Genomic DNA, 18,589 nt, shown 5'->3' with positions numbered 1-18,589 from the left:
ATTCTTACTCTGGATGGCATTACCTTGGCCTCCAGTAACACTGTGAGGAACCTTGGAGTCATTTTTGAGCAGGATATGTCCTTCAATGCACATATTAAACAAATATGTAAGACTGCGTTCTTCCATTTGCGCAACATCTCTAAAATTAGAAATATCCTGTCTCAGAGTGACGCTGAAAAACTACTTCATGCATTTATTACTTCCAGGCTGGACTACTGTAATTCATTATTATCAGGATGTCCAAAAAACTCACTGAAAAGCCTTCAGTTAATCCAAAATGCTGCAGCAAGAGTACTGACAGGGACTAGAAAGAGAGAGCATATTTCTCCTGTTTTGGCTTCCCTTCATTGGCTTCCTGTTAAATCCAGAATTGAATTCAAAATCCTGCTCCTCACATACAAGGTCTTAAATAATCAGGCCCCATCATATCTTAATGACCTTGTAGTACCATATCACCCTATTAGAGCACTTCGCTCTCGCTCTGCAGGCCTACTTGTTGTTCCTAGAGTATTTAAAAGTAGAATGGGAGGCAGAGCCTTCAGTTTTCAGGCCCCTCTTCTGTGGAACCAGCTTGCAGTTTGGATTCAGGAGACAGACACTATCTCTACTTTCAAGATTAGGCTTAAAACTTTCCTTTTTGCTAAAGCATATAGTTAGGGCTGGACCAGGTGACCCTAAATCCTCCCTTAGTTATGCTGCAATAGACGTAGGCTGCCGGGGGATTCCCATGATGCATTGAGTATTTCTTCTTCAGTCACCTTGCTCAGTCGTTATGTGTTAATAGACCTCCCTGCATTGAATCATATCTGTTATTAACCTCTGTCTCTCTTCCACAGCATGTCTTTTATCCTGTCTTCCTTCTCTCACCCCAACCGGTCGCAGGAGATGGCCCCGCCCCTCCCTGAGCCTGGTTCTGCCGGAGGTTTCTTCCTGTTAAAAGGGAGTTTCTCCTTCCCACTGTCGCCAAAGTGCTTGCTCATAGGGAGTCATATGATTGTTGGGTTTTTCTCTGTATGTATGAAGCGCCTTGAGGCGACTTTTGTTGTGATTTGGCGCTATATAAATAAAATTGAATTGGAAGACTTCCTTGGAGATACTCTAGTAAATAGTTCTCATAAGAGAATAATATAAGTCATTACCTGATAAAGCTTCTTCAGTTCTAAGGTCAAATGGTGGGGAGTCCCAGATTTAAACCTAGTGGGAGTTTCCCCCCACAGAGGAACAAAAGGACCCCCTGATGATCCTCTAATCACATGAGCCAAGGTGTGAAACTGGGTGTGGGTCCCAATCAGCCAGAGTTTCGGGTGAGCTCATTGTGAAACCTGGCCCCACCTTATCATGCGAATTCCTGAGGTCAGATGGCCCAGGATGTGAGTGGATGTTAAGGCGTCTGGGGAGGGAACTCAAAACTGGATTATAGATGGCAGACAGTTGGTGTCGTAAACCACCGCCTCTGTTCAAAGATGGTCGCTCGCGATGGTAGCCGGTGTATCAGAAAAACTCAGGGGAGTTTTCACATCCCGGTGCATTTCAGACCCAGCAACACGCTCAGACAAAAACTGGTTCACCCAAAAGACAAAACGCCAAAACACAGACTTAACAATGTGGTGTATGCTGTACAGTGCAGCGAGGAATGCCCAGACCTCTACATTGGAGAGACCAAACAGCCACTTCACAAGCGCATGGCACAACACAGAAGAGCCACCTCCACAGGACAAGACTCAGCTGTCCATCTGCATCTTAAGGATAAAGGACACTCTTTCGAGGATGCCAATGTTCACATTTTGTACAGAGAGGACAGATGGTTTGAAAGAGTGAAAGAAGCCATCTATGTCCACTGTGAGCGACCATCTTTGAACAGAGGCGGTGGTTTATCAGTTTGTTTGTTTATCAGTTCTGAATAAAAAAGTAAAAAATTAAGCCCTTCTAATCTCTGTTATGTACCCTAAAAGGTAGGCATTTACATTGACATATTAATATGTAATTAAAAGTAGCAACTTCTAAACATGTACTTGCTTAGCAACGAAACCTTATACGTTATCATAAATTATCATTGGAAACTTGGAGACTGTTAAAAGAGCCCAATAAATGATTTACTGTAAGATGTTGCATGTATAACACAAACCACAAAATTAAAAAAAAATCTAATTATTATTGCAGTCTGACTCAAAGTGGACACTTTCAGTTCCTGAAACTTTACCATTACAGGATCTACCACTAAGATTCAGCATGTATGTCTCTCTAAATCTTCAAAATAGATGCACGTATTAGTCACTGTCTGCCTTTATGTGCACTGTTAAAAAAAAACATCTTAAATAATCGGTAATATTCCGGCAGCTGGGGCGCCAAAATACTACCGTAAAATAACAGAAAATAACTTCTTCATAAAAATACGGTTATTTACAGTAATAACAATACAGTTTGTTGCGCCAATTTTACATGGGATTCTGCTTTTCCAAGTGCTTTTAGACATAAAATTAGGAACATTTTGACGTGATCAAACAATGAAATTACCTATAAACAAGGTCAATGAATGTGGCAATATGAATCATAATACGTAAATGTACAGAAATATACAGTTAGCAGTTGGTTTAAATAATAATGGATTGCATGCCCTGGGACAGACTGACAGAGGCGAGGCTGCCATATCGCACCATCGGCCCCTCTGGCCATCACCAGTAGGCGGTAGGTAAAGAGTCTTGACCACGGACACAATAACGAGAGTGTCCGAGTTGGGCCACGAAGGATACACCCGAAATGAAGGACACATCTGTCGGCCGCATTTGTAGTATCCTTCAAATTGGGACAGCCTTCGTTCCCTGGCTGTGACTTAATCGGTCTACAAATGCAGCAGGATGCAGCCTAGGAATTGAGACACGGCGATAGCGTCGGTATGTTACGTTTTGGGATGAGAATGTGTTGCTTTAAAATCTTTTAGTCTTTCTCCAGTTGACTCATTTCTGTTTGCTGGTTTTTGTCAATAATTATAAAAGACAACATATGAGAATGGAGACCTCAAATGTTTACCAGATATGTTTATCGATATTTCATATATAAAAAAGGAAAAACATGACACATTTTTTCAAAACTATACAAATTGTTTTCCTCACATCCTAAATGTTATTGAGTGGTGAGTTAATCAACCCATAAAAATACATTGCAAATCAAATAGGTTAATTGGAAAATCCAAATTGCCATTAGGAGTTGATAGGTTTGTAGCTTAAACCTATTCGCTGGAACGTTGAAGACAATATAATTACACAGCAAAGCAAGACACGAAGTAGGCAAAGTTCTTCATGTTACTCATGCATGAGGGAGACCTGCCTGGAGCCAAGTGTCGTTCCACCACTTGACCCCCGTCAGACTCTCAGCCAGGTTCCCCATAGCACTCCTTTTATTATGGTTACATGAATATGCATAGGGTCATTAACATATAACATCTTACATAGGTATACATGTGAACAAAGGATTGTGTGTGTGTGTGTGTGTGTGTGTGTGTGTGTGCGTGGGGTCAGAGCGTGACCCCATAAAGGCTTCCCTAAACCTACTGGTCTGGAAAGTCCACCAGTTCATCTAAACAAAAGGCACTCAGACTAAAACAGATATTGCTACGTTAATCCTACTGTAAAACAATAAAACAAGGTACGACCTCTTCCCATGCTCCCAGGATGTAGGTGTGGATTCCAGAACACTCTGAATCCACACCAAGCCTTTGCAGCCTGCTAAAGATCACACATCCTATCACTACACAATCGATTATACACCTCTAAGCATATATGGTTAAATATTTCTAAGCATAAATGACAATCAACATTACAAAACCTAACAGGAGTGAATGTGAGTGCGAATGGTTGTCTGTCCCTGTGTGTTGGCCCTGCGACAGACTGGCGACCTGTCCAGGGTGTACCCCGCCTCTCGCCCTATGACAGCTGGGATAGGCTCCAGCGCCCCCCGTGACCCTGAAAAGGATAAGCGGAAGTGAATGGATGGATGGATGGTATAATTGGACATGATATAATTTTTCTTTCTGTGGTATTTTTTGCACTCATGTAGATTTTTCACTTCCTGTTCCTGAAACCTGTTACTACATCTTCCATTGAGAGATGCTGCATATGAAATGTCCTTAAAATCCTCACAGAAAGGTGCATGAATCAGTTGTTTGGATTATCTTTGTATATTTCACGTATTCCAACTTTTATTATCAGATGCGCAGGAATGTGCTTATTCAGTTAAGATGTAATAGTTTTCTGCATTTTTTTTATTGTTGCTTTTATTCCACTGTGTCGCAGTATCTGTAGTAACAGTGCGTTTTTCTTTTTTCCTCTTTGTGGTTATTGTTTCTTGTTTAAGTTGTTCTCTTTCTCTCTTTGTGTCGTGCTTTCTCTCGCTTTCGTTCGGTGTCTGTGATTGTCAACATTTTTTATTTCTTCTCTAGACGTTCGCACGATTCCTCACAAGTTTGATGTTGCTGCTTCAGTCAGACACACAATTTTCTCTCTGGTCCAACATGAGGCTGTATGTGATCATTCCACTGTGTGCTCTGCTCACCGTCACCAAGCAGGTAAGAAACACTGAAGCCTCAGGTCACATAGAAATCTTTTTAAAACTTTAGTACAATTCATAAAACACCACCCTTACATTTTCAGGAGCATACGGAGTGTACATGCGAGCTGAATAACTCAGAGAGAATATTCCCCCATGAAAAACTCAGAAAAGTTGAAAGCAGTACATCAGACTGCAAAAGCAACATCATCCCACAGAAGGTAAGTTACCCTGCGACTCGTAGTGTCATTCTGTCTGTTTGTTTAACCACTGCTGTCTCTGCAGTCTGTGGAGCTGAAGAGTCTACTGCAGGGGTTGGACCAACGTCTTACCCAGCTGAGCAAAGATGTGCTGATCCTGGAAAAGGAGGATGACAGAGGGCTGTATGGCGTTCTCAGCCTGTATCTTATAGAGAATGAAATGAATGAGATCAAGCAGCTGATTGACAAGCTCGACAGCATCACCCAGGAACACCAGATCCTCGCTGCTAGCGCCACTCGCCAGGTACATTCACAACCACATGCTGCAAAACGCTGACATCAACCTGAAGTGTACATCTACTATTGTGTTTTCACTATTCTATATTATAGATGGTGTTAACAGAACAGTGACATTTAATTCTTTTAAACATATTCTGTATATTCATTGTTTTAAGTGCCCTTTTGTTGATTTGTGGAGTATCAAGCCATGTTAAGAAATACATTTTTCTGTTTTGCTCCACATTTGAATGTCTTCTTTCTCTCAGCTGGAGATCATGAAAACAGAAATGAAAGCGCTGGAGAAGTTCGACACCATGCAGGTGATAAAGGGACGACAAACCATCGATGTTCTGAGGACAGACCTGGACAGTTGCAAAACGGAAGTGAAGGCACTCACCCAGCGTCCACAGCTTCCACAGGGTGAGTTATGCCTCACTTGCGATTGTTATGAGGTTGAAACCTCTATAGGACTAGTACGGCTCACAGTTAATACTAGGGGTGGGGGAAAAAATCGATACTGTGTAGTATCGTGATATTTTGTTTGCTAATAATGTATCGATACAGGGACAGCAGAAATCAATATTTTGTTACAAAAAGGTTTTTGTGCTCTGACTTCAGAGCATGTTGATCCTTTTTCTGAGCAAGAATCCTGACATTCCTTCACTGTCCAAATGTGTTTAACTTTTTTATGGCAGCAATAAACATGACAGTTTACTTATTTTAATTTAAGACATGTTTTATTTTAATTAAGTTTAAAACTTTTTTATTTAATGTAAAATTATATTTTGTTTTAATTTACTTTCAAATTCTTCAGTTGCTGAAGGGGCTGCATAGTTTTCATAAACTGCATAGTTCAGAATAGCTATAATTGTACCAGATGGTTGCGTTCAGTTAAGTTGGACTAGACTGTAATACAAACCGTTCAGTTTGTCAACAATAAAACTGAAATGAGGGAAAGACTGAGTGTGAGACTTTGATATGAGATAAAATGAATATTGATAAAGTTTACCTTTATGTACAGAATCTGAATATCGCAAAATATTTTAAAAATTGCAATAATATCGTATCGTGCGCTAAGTATTGTGATAATATCGTATCGTGGGATGTATGGTGATTCCCACCTCTAGTTAATACACACTTTAATTTTCCTTCAGGTACCTGTCCTCGAAGCCGGCTTGTTAGTGTTACCGGGCCAGTGTTCTACACAGAAGGAGAGTATCCCGGCTTGTATTCTTATGGAGCCTGGGGCTGTGATCCCAAACCAGAGAAAGGGAAAGAGAACTGGTATTGGTTGGTGATGATGACTTCCAACAACAGATACTCCAACTACATTCGTTTTTACTCCAGCCTGAACTCTCTCATTAGGGGGGTGAGCGCCCCAGGTAAGGAACTGCTGTGTAGTGTCAAACGTGCCAGTCGTCCCTTTGAAGTGGCCGATCACAGGATCTAATTCCTTTGAGATTTTTTAAAGACAATGAAGACCTGCTTTCCTTTAACTTGTGTTACTGAAAGTAAATGAGAATGACAGTGACTGCAGAGCTTCACAAATGTTGAAGTCCGGTGATACAGATCATTAGAAAGTTAACATGTACTCTAATTTAACAAAAAAAAACTGACTAAAGCAGTATCGGGTGCAGTTTCTAGCAAATATTCCGTTTAAATAAACTGTGAATATTCTTTGAAATAAATTGTAAAATGTTTGCAAGAAAGAAATAACTTCACCTGCACTGGAAGACTTCCTTGGAGATACTCTAGTAAATAGTTCTCATAAGAGAATAATATAAGTCATTACCTGATAAAGCTTCTTCAGTTCTAAGGTCAAATGGTGGGGAGTCCCAGATTTAAACCTAGTGGGAGTTTCCCCCCACAGAGGGACAAAAGGACCCCCTGATGATCCTCTAATCACCTGAGCCAAGGTGTGAAACTTTGTGTGGGTCCCAATCAGCCAGCGTTTCGGGTGAGCTCATTGTGAAACCTGGCCCTGGTTTACGATTTTACGATGGTTTGCGGTGGTTTACGACACCAACTCTCTGCCATCTATAATCCAGTTTTGAGTTCCCTCCCCAGACGCCTTAACGCCCACTCACATCCTGGGCCATCTGACCTCAGGAATTCGCATGATAAGGTGGGGTCAGGTTTCACAATGAGCTCACCCGAAACTCTGGCTGATTGTGACCCACACCCAGTTTCACACCTTGGCTCAGGCGATTAGAGGATCATCAGGGGTCCTTTTGTCCCTCTGTGGGGGGAAACTCCCACTAGATTTAAATCTGGGACTCCCCACCATTTGTGCCTTAGAACTGAAGAAGCTACTCGGATGAGAGGTGAAACGTCTTCAAGCGACTTAAAGAAGTCCAGACGCTTTTCTTTGCAAGCTCCTTTGACTACGATGACCTGGATGACTGAGAACCTTCACAGACATTACCTGATAAAGTTCTATTAAACAATGTTATGTATTGATGCTTTACTAACTGTGCATATTTTAATGTGTCATACTGTGTAGATCTAAACTGCTTATTCGTTCTCTAAAAACACAACCAATGATCCTTAAATTTGAGTTTCCCCATCACACTGCTTCTTCTCCTTTCACTTCTTTTTCTACCAGGAAATGTCTATATCCACACCTCTAACCCAACTACCAACACCATCCAGGGTCCAAATAATGTTCTGTATGGAGGGGCTTTGTACTACAACTGTTACAACCGAGATGCTGTTTGTCGTTTCGACCTCACCACCAAACACGTTACTACCTTAGAACTACACCAAGGCACTAGGTTTTTTTCCACAACTTTGTATTTGAGCTCATTACTGCAAGAATATGAAACATAACTATGATGGAAACGTTCATTTATGAATAAGAATTGCTTTTTAAGTGTAAAACATTCACTGTTGTCCTCTGTTAACCAGATATAACTCAAAGGCTAACTTCTGCCACCTTGAGGAGTGTTACCCATACACTGATCTGGATCTTGCAACGGATGAATCTGGTGTCTGGGTGGTCTTCACCACCTCCCTGGACTTTGGCAACATGATCCTGGCCAAGGTGGAGGAGGGTGAACCACCTGCACTTGGAAAGACCTGGCAAACGTCAGTGTACAAGCAGGCGGTGACCAACACCTTCATGGCCTGCGGCGTTCTCTACGCCACACGTTACGTCAACCAAGAGCTCGAGGAGATCTTTTACTCCTTCAATACCGTGACGGGGAAGGAGCGGTTCAACCTGGGCATCTTCATCAGCAAGATTTCTCCCAACATTCAAGCCCTGAACTACAGCCCTGTGGACCAGACACTACATGTCTACTCTGACTCCAACATGGTTTACTATAAAGTGATTTTTGAGTAAATTCATAAAAGATTTGATTCAAATAACTGCTCCAGTAAAATAAATATTTATGAAGGTCAGAAAAAAGGGCTGAAAAACCTTAATATATGGGGTAACTTTTAAGGTTAATTTTCATAGTAATGGTCAGTGTTTAATAATTTGCTAATTTTATTAGTTAGTTTGCTAATTTTTTGTTTTTTTCTTTTACTGACTTAAGAGATTTTTTAATAACATCTTTAACTGACTTTATATAAAAGTAAAAAAAAATTCTACTGAGAGTCAATATTTTTGTGTTTGAGGTGACAAATACTTTTGTGTTTTTGCCCCTGTCAATGGAAAATTGTACTTAGTAGTCAGTATAATCTTTTAATGATATAAGTTTGCATATGGTAGAATACTGCATGTAATCATTTGTCTTTAGAAGTATATAGTTGGTGGCATATTGAAAGAATGTCTCACCCTAGGAGGTCTGTAACATTCCAGGGTGTTCTGGCATGCACCCCCACATCCTAGGAGCATGGGAAAGGTCGTACCTTGTCTTATTGTTTTACGGTAGGATTAACGTAGTTATGTCAGTTTTAGTCTAAGTGCCTTTTTTACATATAGATGAACTGTTGGATTTTCCAGACCAGCAGGTTAAGGCAAGTCGTTTATGGGGTCACACTCTGACACACACACACACACACACATACATATACACCTCCACATTCCAATGTATGGAACAAACGCCCACTGAAGTGTATAAATAAAGACCAGGGCAGTCCTCAGTGCGAATCTTGGAGCCTCACTCTTGGTGTGTGAGCTCTGGAGGCTGCCCTCGCTAGCAAGAAAATCTGTGTTTCTCCTCTCTGATTCTCTGCTGAAGAAGTGTTTTAGAATATATCTCTTAACAGCCCCCTAACATTCTAATAAATTACATTAAACCATTTGCAGAAATGCAATATTGCCAAATTTATCTAAGCTGTACTTGATTTAAACCAGGGGTCTCAAAACCCCAGGCCTCGAGTGCCGGTGTCCTGCAGGTTTTAGATCTCACCGTGGGCCAACACACCTGAAATAGTTCATTACGAGGCCTCTGGAGAACTTCAAGACATGCTGAGGAGGTAATTTAGCCATTTAAATCAGCTTTGTTGGATCAAGGACACATCTAAAATCCGAGTTCTGGAGTCCGAGACCCCTGCTTTAAACTACTTATTTTGTTACAGCTGTTACAAAATGAATAACTGATCCTTTACCCTCTAAAGTCTAAATCATCTTTGGCGCTGACCACGACTATGGCCCCAAGGCCTAAGAAAAGAGCACTTCTTTGGAAAACATGTTATGAGCTGTGCAGTAGATGTTAGTTTAAATGACCATTTGTGTTGTCCTCTAATTGCCAAAACCTAAGTGAACTACTTTTGAACCAGAACACAAATTAAATCTTCTAATGCACATCTGCACAGCAAATTAATCAAGTTTAAAATTTCCAATTCAAAATGAAAATATGAACAAAGCATATTGATTATTAAGTCTAAGCATAACTAAGTTTAAGCCCATTTTTTTCTTTTAGTGCTTATATTCCACTAAAATATATCAGTGACCAACTCAGACTTCATTTGAACATCTAAAAGAAACCTTTTAATTTCTAAAAATGTGTTTGCAATACTTTAAAACATAATCAAACTCTGTGCTAAAGGTATTACCAGAGACTTGGTGTATGTAAAGCAGTTAAAGGGCTTAGAACACAATAAATTCAACCATCGCTAAGACATTGTATGCATAACACAAACCACAATATAAAAATAAAAATTTATTATTGCAGTCTGAGTGCAAAGTGGACACTTTCTGTTCCTAAAACTTCACTGTTACAGGATCCACAACAAAAATTCTGCACGTAAGTCTCTATAAAGCCTAAAAAAAACAAGGGTACATATTAGTCACCGTCTGCCTTTATGCAGGGTCTTATTGCATCATCCAGCCACAGCACTGAGCTATGAATGCTTATTGACTAGCAGACTGTAATAGTGTTAACAGAGTGTTATTACAACAGGTTTAGACTGCTACCTGTACACAAAACTTTATCTCTGGTGATTATTCAATAAATAAAGGTTTAAGAGATGTCTGTATGAAAACAGACAATTATCTTTGTGTTGTCAGATAGACTGTACTTGGTTCTTGACATCCACTGCCTAACATTACTGTTGCTATGTTTGCTTAACCTTCTGTTTATCTGATGTCTTTAATATGGTGGCAAAAAATAGATGGACTGCTTCCAGTTGGAGACCTCAGTCTTGTATAAGGGACACTTTCAAATGGCCTTGAAATACCCATCTTGGAATCTGGATTCCTGTTCTTTGTCCACTCTTGTTTGATTAATTTCATTGTGGTTTTCCACCTGTTGTCTTTGTGGTCTCTAGTTGTTGTCAGAAAAGTCGGGATCTGTGTCTAGCACCTGAGAGCTGTCTTTATCATACTCCACAGAACAAAACTGTGGTATGAACAAACACATTTTTAATTTCTTTAGTAAATTAATGACAGCTTCCTTTGATACATTTTTTTTAGGGAAGGTCCAAATCACACATGTTACATCATAAATTGTCTAAAGCATATTGTGAAAAAGTCCTGGTGTTAAACTGACCTGCCTGCAGTTCGTAATATTATTCAACACGTTCTCATCTCAACACGTAACATACCAACAATTTGTCATAGTCGTCGGCATGAGAGCGGGTTAAATCTATAAATGTGTGACATGAAGATCAAATCTGTTCACTTTCAGATCCTGAATCACTTTGGAAAACACTATGTGTATGGTTAAGGTTAGGGCTGGAATGGATGGCTGGAGCCTGTGCTTCAAGCGTGTCTTACTGCCACAAGTGGCTTTCTGTTCAGAGCGTTTCATAAGGACAGACGGGTACCTTTTACGTTACTATGAGACGCTTAGGGGAGTGACAAATGTTATGTGTTGGGAAAATTAAAAAGATAAAAATAATAAAATAATTTACATTTCTTGAATTTCTTGGACACATATTATTTTATTTTAGCACAGACTGCTCATATGATACGGTTAAAAGAGCTTAGCGTGCACCAAAATGAGGTAGTGGCTAACACACTGCACGAATAACAAAGACCAGAACGAAATATAAAATTCAAAAGGTGCAATTGGACACATTGTGATTTTAGTCTCTGGCTATTTTATGACTTGTCTCATTTTCAAGTCACCGCAGGTTTAGCTGTGACTCATACTCATTATAAAACAAAAAATGTTCCCAGCATAAACTTTACTGTATGTAGCAAATACAGTAAAATTGTAGTAAGTAAATATATTGTATAAAGTTTATTTTGTATTATGTTTTTTGTTGTGTGTTCTAGTAGTGTTTAAGAGTGCATTTGAGCAAACTGTTGCAAAGACTCAGATTGCACTGACAGTTTTAAATCTGCAAAGAAACTTGTTGATGCTAAAATATGTGCATGTCAGTAGACACAGGAAAATCATATCTTGAAGAATGCAGTGTTGTGTTTCGTAAGTCATTACTGCCGTTGGCTCTGAGAATCCATATTGATTAAACTCATAGATGATTAAATGTCCTGTGCTGAACAGCAGTGAAAGGGGGAAAACAACTTTAAAAAGTTTTTGTAATTAACAAAAAATGTCATGAGAAACAGTGACAAATGTCATTGAGATGCATGATGCATGAAATACAAACACACCCACATCCACTTCCTCACATGCAGAGGTTAGCGGGAATGTTCACAAGCTGCTGCAGCAGTTTACAGATGGTTTTGTTCAGCTCTGCTCTCTGTGATTCACCATGAAGCTGTACGTGATCATTTCACTGTGGGCTCTGCTCACATTCACCCAACAGGTAAGAAATACTGAAGACTTCCTTTAAATGATAAAATATCCATTTTGAATAAAGTGACAAATACAAAATCCCACTAAATGTGATGTTCTGCTTATTTCACTTAAAAATAAATTTAAATTTCAGGCTCCTCCACGAGAAAAGTGTTCATGCGAGCTGAATAACTCAGAGAAGGCATTCCCTCATGAAAAACTCAGGATAGTTGAAACCAACGTATCAGACTGCAACAGCAACATCACCCCACAGAAGGTAACTAGTCTTTTAAAGCTCTCATGCTGTGTGTCTCCATTCCTGCTTAATCACTGCTGCCTCTGCAGACTGTGGAGCTGGAGAGTCTGCTGCTGGGGTTGGAGCGTCGTCTTTCCCAGCTGAACAAAGACGTGCAGATCCTGGAGAAGGAGGATGACGGAGAGCTGTATGGAGTTCTCAGCTTGTATGTTATAGAGAATGAAATGACTGAGATCAAGCAGCTGATTGACAAGCTCAACAGCACCACCCAGCAACACCAGATCCTCACTGCTAACGCCACTGAACAGGTAGATTCACAACCACATGCTGCAAAACACTGACATCACTGTATCTTTGTCCCTCACTCTGTTTACGATCTTGTAAACAATCAAAATTTGTCTCAGCTGGAGAACTTTAAAGCAGAGATGCAAGAGCTGGAGAAGTTCGACACCATGCAGGTGATAAAGGGACAGCAAGTCAACTCTGCTCTGAAGGCAGATCTATTCAAGTGCAACAAAAAAATGAACACTACCGTCACACCCACCGAGCCTCCACAGGGTGAGTCTAACAACCAGGTGGGGTTGGGGGTTGGATGGCTGCTACTGAGGCCCTGAAGGGGTTAATAAACCGTTTTACAGAAGACCAAACATGAACTAAACTGAGCTCAATACAATGAAACTAAAAACCAGCAAACTAAGACGAGTTGTGAAGGCATTACCAAACTATTTGAAGGCCATTATTGTATAATGTGAAGGATTATTGGCATGTGGTCAACATTTGCCTTATTTACCAAAAACGTATTAAGTACTTTCCAGGATCCTTACTTGTCAGAATCGATTATAAATGTAAATGTGTTAATAATGTGTGTTTAAACCTTTTCCCATGATTATCTTGATGTTGGCTTGAAATGAAATATCTCCCTCTACTGTTACTGCAGCTTACTGCAACTTCTGCATGCGTGTACATTTCACATTTTGGAGAGGCAAAGCATGAAATGAACCGGCGTGTCTACTCCACGCTTTGTTGTGATAGCGGGTTGCCTCGGTATACAAAAGTATTCTAGAGACAAGTAGGAGGCCATTTGTCTGACAGCTGGTTGTACTATGCACTGCATCCATAAAAGTAGCAGCAGAAAGAACAACTGTTACACACTTCTCCCCTCAGGTACCTGTCCACGCAGCCGGCTTCTGAATGTCACTGGACCAAGGGTCTACACAGCAGGAGAATATCCTGGCTCGTATGCTTACGGAGCCTGGGGTCGTGATCCCAGACCAGAGGAAGGCAAAGAAAGCTGGTACTGGCTGGTCATGTTGACTTCCAGTAACATATATGCCCACTATGTTCGTCTTTACAGCAGTCTGAGTTCTCTCATCATTGGAGTGAGCGTTCCAGGTAAGGAACTGCTCTCTTCTTGTGGTTAATTGTCAGAGGTACAATTTATGTAACAAAGCATTTTGGGTTTTATTGCAATCACTTTGAAGTGGTTTGTTGATTTTATGTAAAGAAGTCATTCACCCTGCAGGTTTACCAGATTTTGTGGTAAAACTTGAAGGAAAGCATAGAGAATATAAAGTAATTTTATTCGGCATATCCACAATAGCTATAACTATTTGAGGCATTCAGCTCAACAGTTGTGTAGATCTTTACAAAGATTAATGTGCACTTTAATTTGTAAATGAAGACTGAGAGAGACTGATAAGCATTTGGTGGACTAGCAACTACTTGTTGGCGCAGGATAGTATCTTTCTTTTTCACCAACGAGTGCTGGTCCTGCACACGTGCATAGTCAGTTCTGCCTTGGTTCCTTCTGAGACCTACATTTAGAAAGTCCTTATGAACAATTTTTTGCAGTTCTTCTTTATTAATGACACTTTTTTTACATACTAGAAATTGTTAAACTATTTTCTCACATTTATTCTTCCTTATCGTTCGTCTTCTTCTTCTTCAGGTAACGTCCAGATCCACTCCTCAAACCCAACTACCAACACCATCCAGGGTCCAAATAATGTTCTGTATGGAGGGGCTTTGTACTACAACTGTTACAACCAAGATTATGTTTGTCGATTCAATCTCACCACTAAAAGTGTCACAACCTTACAGCTACCAAAAGGCACCAGGTTTGTTACTCAACTTTGAAAATGTTAGTTTAAAGGATAACTATGACAGAAACTTTCACTGCTATCCTCTGTTAATCAGGTACAACTCAAAAGGTAACTTCTGCCATCTTGAGGAATGCTACCCATACACTGACCTGGACCTGGCAACAGATGAGTCTGGTGTCTGGGTGGTCTACACCACCACTCAGGACTTTGGCAACTTGGTTCTCTCCAAGCTAGAGGAGGGTGAAACACCAGTGCTTGGAAAGACCTGGCGCACTTCAATCTACAAGCGGGCAGTGACCAACACCTTCATGGCGTGTGGGGTTCTCTATGCGACACGTTACATTAACAGGGAGGTCGAGGAGATCTTTTACTCATTCAACACCGTGACGGGACAGGAGAAGTTCAACATTGGCATCTTCATGAACAAGATGTCTACCAACATTCAAAGCCTAAACTACAGCCCTGTGGACCAGATGCTGCATGCTTACTGTGACTCCAACATGGTTTCCTACAAGGTGTTGTTTGGGTAAATTGATATGTTGATGCTTAAAGCCAATTTTCACATAAATGAAATAAACATTAAAACCTCCCTACTTCCTCCTTGTGATATTTGCCATTTAGATAAATGGTAAATGGCTTGTAATTGTTTAGCACTTTACTTAGTCCCTAAGGACCCCAAAGCGCTTTACACTACATTCAGTCATCCACCCATTCACTCACACATTCACACACAGGTGATAGCAAGCTACTTTGTAGCCACAGCTGCCCTGGGGCGCACTGACAGAGGCGAGGCTGCTGGACACTGGCGCCACCGGGCCCTCTGACCACCACCAGTAGGGTGAAGTGTCTTGCCCTAGGACACAATGACTGTCGGAGCCAGGGCTCGAACCAGCAACAAGACGAACTGCCAACTCTTGAGCCATGATCACATTTAGGTGGCTGATTCTACAGGAGACATCTGCAAAGCTTTCTCCGATGCATTTACAGTTAAATTTAAATTGTGCAACATTTTAAATTCTCCTTCAAGCATCATAAAAACTCTTCCACATTTTAAAGCTCACAATTTAAGTGCAGACCACTGAAAGTGGAAGAGCTCTTGCAAAGAAGTTGCAGTCTTTGAATCAACCGTGAACTCCTCTGTACACCAAAGTATTCTGGAGTTAATAGTGAATCCAGTCAGTCAGTCCAGCTCTCAACCCAGCTGAGATCCTGTGAGAGCTGTGCATAATAAAAAACCTCCATAGCTTAATAAACCAAAGCAATGTTGTAAAGGAGACAAAATTCCTCCATAATGATTTGAGAGACCAGTAAAGTAAAGCAAGTTATTGCAAGATGGTTCTACAGATTATAAAATTATGGGCTTTATATCTTTTTACACACTGCTTCTACATCTGGCTTAGTTTTTCTTAAATAAATGATATGTCATGTGTTGTTGTTCATCTGAGGTTGTATTTAAAATATTTCCCGGTAAGGAACAGATGGTTTTGTTATTATTATTTTCTGATCTACGAAACCCTGGAATTGCAAAAGGGTTTAGGTAGCTACCGCAAGGATTGACGTAAGTACCATGTAGAGTTATTAAACAGGGTTTATTCTGGTCTTGACAACCCGTGAGAACTGCTCACGTCCGAAACAATTAAAAAAAAACATCACATCAGAATACATTCTTGTGCTTTGTTTCAATCAATCAAAAGTCATTAATCACAGAAACAAACATTTCAAATACACAAACCTCGTGAGTTGGCATCCAGGAGGGGGTAACTAGCCTTTTATGGCCTTAATATATTCTTTTCTATCTTTTTTCTCACTTATTTCTTGTCTTTATCTAACTCTGAACATTACTTTATTCATATGTGGAGCTAACTGAGAGCTGCAGCGTCCAGACACTAGCTGTGTTCCAAAACGCTGGCTGCATCCTTCGGAGGACCCGGCCTTCGCGGTCTATGTGGGCCGGGTCCTTCGAAGACCGAGAAGGCCGGGAGTGCGAGGCTGTGAAATGGGATGGTCTAGCATTCAGATTTGCGTCACCGCTGTGTCGGTGGAGTTTAATAAAGTCAGCTGTCTGCTCCTTGCTATAACAGGACACTGGCGTAAATTCTCAACTGTCTCACACTTCTGTTTAATCAGTTTTCTGTTTGACGTTTATTCAGCTGTGTGAAAATCCCAGAGGAACCCGATGGATTAATAAAGTTTTATTTAATCTAATAACTTTGATCTCAGCCAAACCGATTTACTCCGGAACAAATAAAACACAGAAAAAGGGTAAAAAATTACATTTTTAAGTTATCCGAGTGACTTATATATCATGTTTAACCTGAGTAACGAAAGAGCCGGAGTCTGAAAACGATGAAGCCGGGAGTCCGCTGCTCTCGCCGGCTCGAGTGACCATTGAACCCCCCGGCTTGCTATCGAGCAGGTGGGTAACAGACGTCTCCGAAAACGTCGGCACACTTTTGCAAATATGCGATGTCTTGATAAACCAAGCAGATATTTGTCATTTACACAGCTACTTTCTCGCCTGAACATATGTTAAAAGTTTATTTTGTGACCCAGAAAGATTAATAAGACTACTTTTAAAACTCAGTAGCGGCCGCCATTGTTGGCAGCAGAAATTTGGCTGGGCCGCGCTATGAATTCTGGGATATGGTGGGCCACAAAGGACACACCCGACCCATCCTTCAGATTTGGGGAAATGAAGGACGCATTTGTCGGCTGCATTTGAAGGAGTCGACGAATTGGGACAGCCTTCGACGCCTGGCTGTGACGTAATCGGCCTTCAAATGCGGCCTCCGAAGGATGCAGCCGACGTTTTGGGACACAGCTACTATGTGCGCTAGCAAAAAGGTCACTGGGTGGAGACCCAAACTGCAAAGAACTGTACCCTCCATAGTTCACCACCAGATGGTACAAAAGAGCAAAATCTGGACATAAAGCTCAACAAAACATCATATGCAAAAGACGGTTACAATTTACTCTTTACCTGTTGCCTGTGTCCTTGTCTTTTGGGAAAATACTTTACACATGTAATGGCTCAAAAAGGATTCTTATTTTTTACTGTGCTGCAATTGATTTGTGCCATTAATTAGTGTCAGCTAATTTTTATTCAATCTCCACATAGGATATGCTTGTGAAGATGGAATATGGGGGAGAGCAGAAGTGCGTTGCAGTTCCACAAAGTGGTGAATGAAGGACATGCATATTGTATTGAAGAAATAAGTGATGAGAATGCTGTTATTTGCATTTACCAGCTCACCTATGTCAGACCTTTTGATAAACAAAATTCTAATGAAAGTGAGAACATGTACACTGTTACATCTTTCAGAAAATGTTTTGAAATTGTGGTGCACAGTTCAGAATAAATGTTTTTCAAAAACCATTGCGTCTTTTTAGTAAATGTTTATTTCCAAAAGAAATTTCTAGAAGTTCAGAACAGTAAAATTCCCGCTTTTTAGAATTAATTAGAAGATAACTCTTACGTAGTTAAACTAAAATACTCTTTGAGAGTTAATATATAAACTCTTAACACCAAGTGTTAAATTATCAACTCCAGACAGATTTGGTGTTTAACACTAAATCAGAGTTAACGTACCAACTCTCCAAAAAGAGTTAAATTAACACTCTCTGGTGTGGACCCATATAGACACTTTAATAGTGTTGAAATCAAATCTGACAGTGTTAATTTGGACATGCTGGATTTGCTGTGTACCGGACCATAGTTGACCCACCACCAAACCGCAGGTCTCTGTCCAGATTGCAGTCCTAGGAACAACTAAGATAATGTGCAGAAACCTCAAAATCCCAGGAATCTGTTCGAGGACTGAAGCTTGAGGAACACAGACAGAGAATAATAACAGAGAAAAAACAAAGCATTATGCAGACGAACATGACTTTGATCTGTTTATCACCCTATAAGTTGTTGCTGGAACCAAGCTTTTTTTGAAGTTTGTTGTAGTTAGATATATCCTGTCCCAGAGTGACGCTGAAAAACTAGTTCATGCATTTATTACTTCCAGGCTGGACGACTGTAATTCATTATTATCAGGAAGTCCTAAAAACTCCCTGAAAAGCCTTCAGTTA

At 40.4% G+C, this 18,589-nt stretch overlaps 2 protein-coding genes and 1 long non-coding RNA gene across 3 annotated transcripts in view; all 3 read left to right on the top strand.

The window, feature by feature from the left end:
• LOC146513543 (uncharacterized) overlaps positions 1-18,469 on the top strand; it is a 543,433-nt gene extending 524,964 nt beyond the window's left edge. Inside the window, exon 3 of the long non-coding RNA XR_014875145.1 lies at positions 15,254-18,469. This is a non-coding gene — a long non-coding RNA (uncharacterized LOC146513543). The remainder of the gene's footprint in view (positions 1-15,253) is intronic.
• Positions 4,298-11,603, top strand: LOC146513545 (olfactomedin-4-like). Its single transcript, XM_085166819.1, has 7 exons — positions 4,298-4,561; positions 4,647-4,763; positions 4,828-5,046; positions 5,288-5,441; positions 6,176-6,403; positions 7,627-7,795; positions 7,929-11,603. The coding sequence occupies exons 1-7, from the start codon at positions 4,463-4,465 to the stop codon at positions 8,362-8,364; spliced, it is 1,422 nt and encodes a 473-aa protein (XP_085022945.1). The 5' UTR covers positions 4,298-4,462; the 3' UTR covers positions 8,365-11,603.
• On the top strand, positions 12,061-15,231 carry LOC146513544 (olfactomedin-4-like). Its single transcript, XM_085166829.1, has 7 exons — positions 12,061-12,185; positions 12,309-12,431; positions 12,500-12,718; positions 12,815-12,968; positions 13,575-13,802; positions 14,359-14,527; positions 14,607-15,231. The coding sequence occupies exons 1-7, from the start codon at positions 12,132-12,134 to the stop codon at positions 15,040-15,042; spliced, it is 1,383 nt and encodes a 460-aa protein (XP_085022955.1). The 5' UTR covers positions 12,061-12,131; the 3' UTR covers positions 15,043-15,231.
• Positions 18,470-18,589: the final 120 nt, after the last annotated feature.

The sequence above is a fragment of the Neolamprologus multifasciatus genome, chromosome 7, assembly GCF_963576455.1.
Source record: "Neolamprologus multifasciatus chromosome 7, fNeoMul1.2, whole genome shotgun sequence".
Lineage (NCBI taxonomy): Eukaryota > Metazoa > Chordata > Actinopteri > Cichliformes > Cichlidae > Neolamprologus > Neolamprologus multifasciatus.
Note: the sequence above shows the minus strand (reverse complement) of the source record. Positions and strands in the feature narration are given on the sequence as shown.

What these genes read in the sequence shown, in the direction of transcription:
- LOC146513545 (XM_085166819.1), top strand. Translation starts at nt 4,463, where the DNA reads ATGTTGCTGCTTCAGTCAGACACACAATTTTCTCTCTGGTCCAACATG. An exon ending in GCAACATCATCCCACAGAAG is followed by an intron (nt 4,764 to 4,827) that starts GTAAGTTACCCT and finishes CTGTCTCTGCAG; the next exon opens with TCTGTGGAGCTGAAGAGTCT. An exon ending in GCGTCCACAGCTTCCACAGG is followed by an intron (nt 5,442 to 6,175) that starts GTGAGTTATGCC and finishes ATTTTCCTTCAG; the next exon opens with GTACCTGTCCTCGAAGCCGG.
- LOC146513544 (XM_085166829.1), top strand. Translation starts at nt 12,132, where the DNA reads ATGAAGCTGTACGTGATCATTTCACTGTGGGCTCTGCTCACATTCACC. An exon ending in GCAACATCACCCCACAGAAG is followed by an intron (nt 12,432 to 12,499) that starts GTAACTAGTCTT and finishes CTGCCTCTGCAG; the next exon opens with ACTGTGGAGCTGGAGAGTCT. An exon ending in CTGCTAACGCCACTGAACAG is followed by an intron (nt 12,719 to 12,814) that starts GTAGATTCACAA and finishes AATTTGTCTCAG; the next exon opens with CTGGAGAACTTTAAAGCAGA.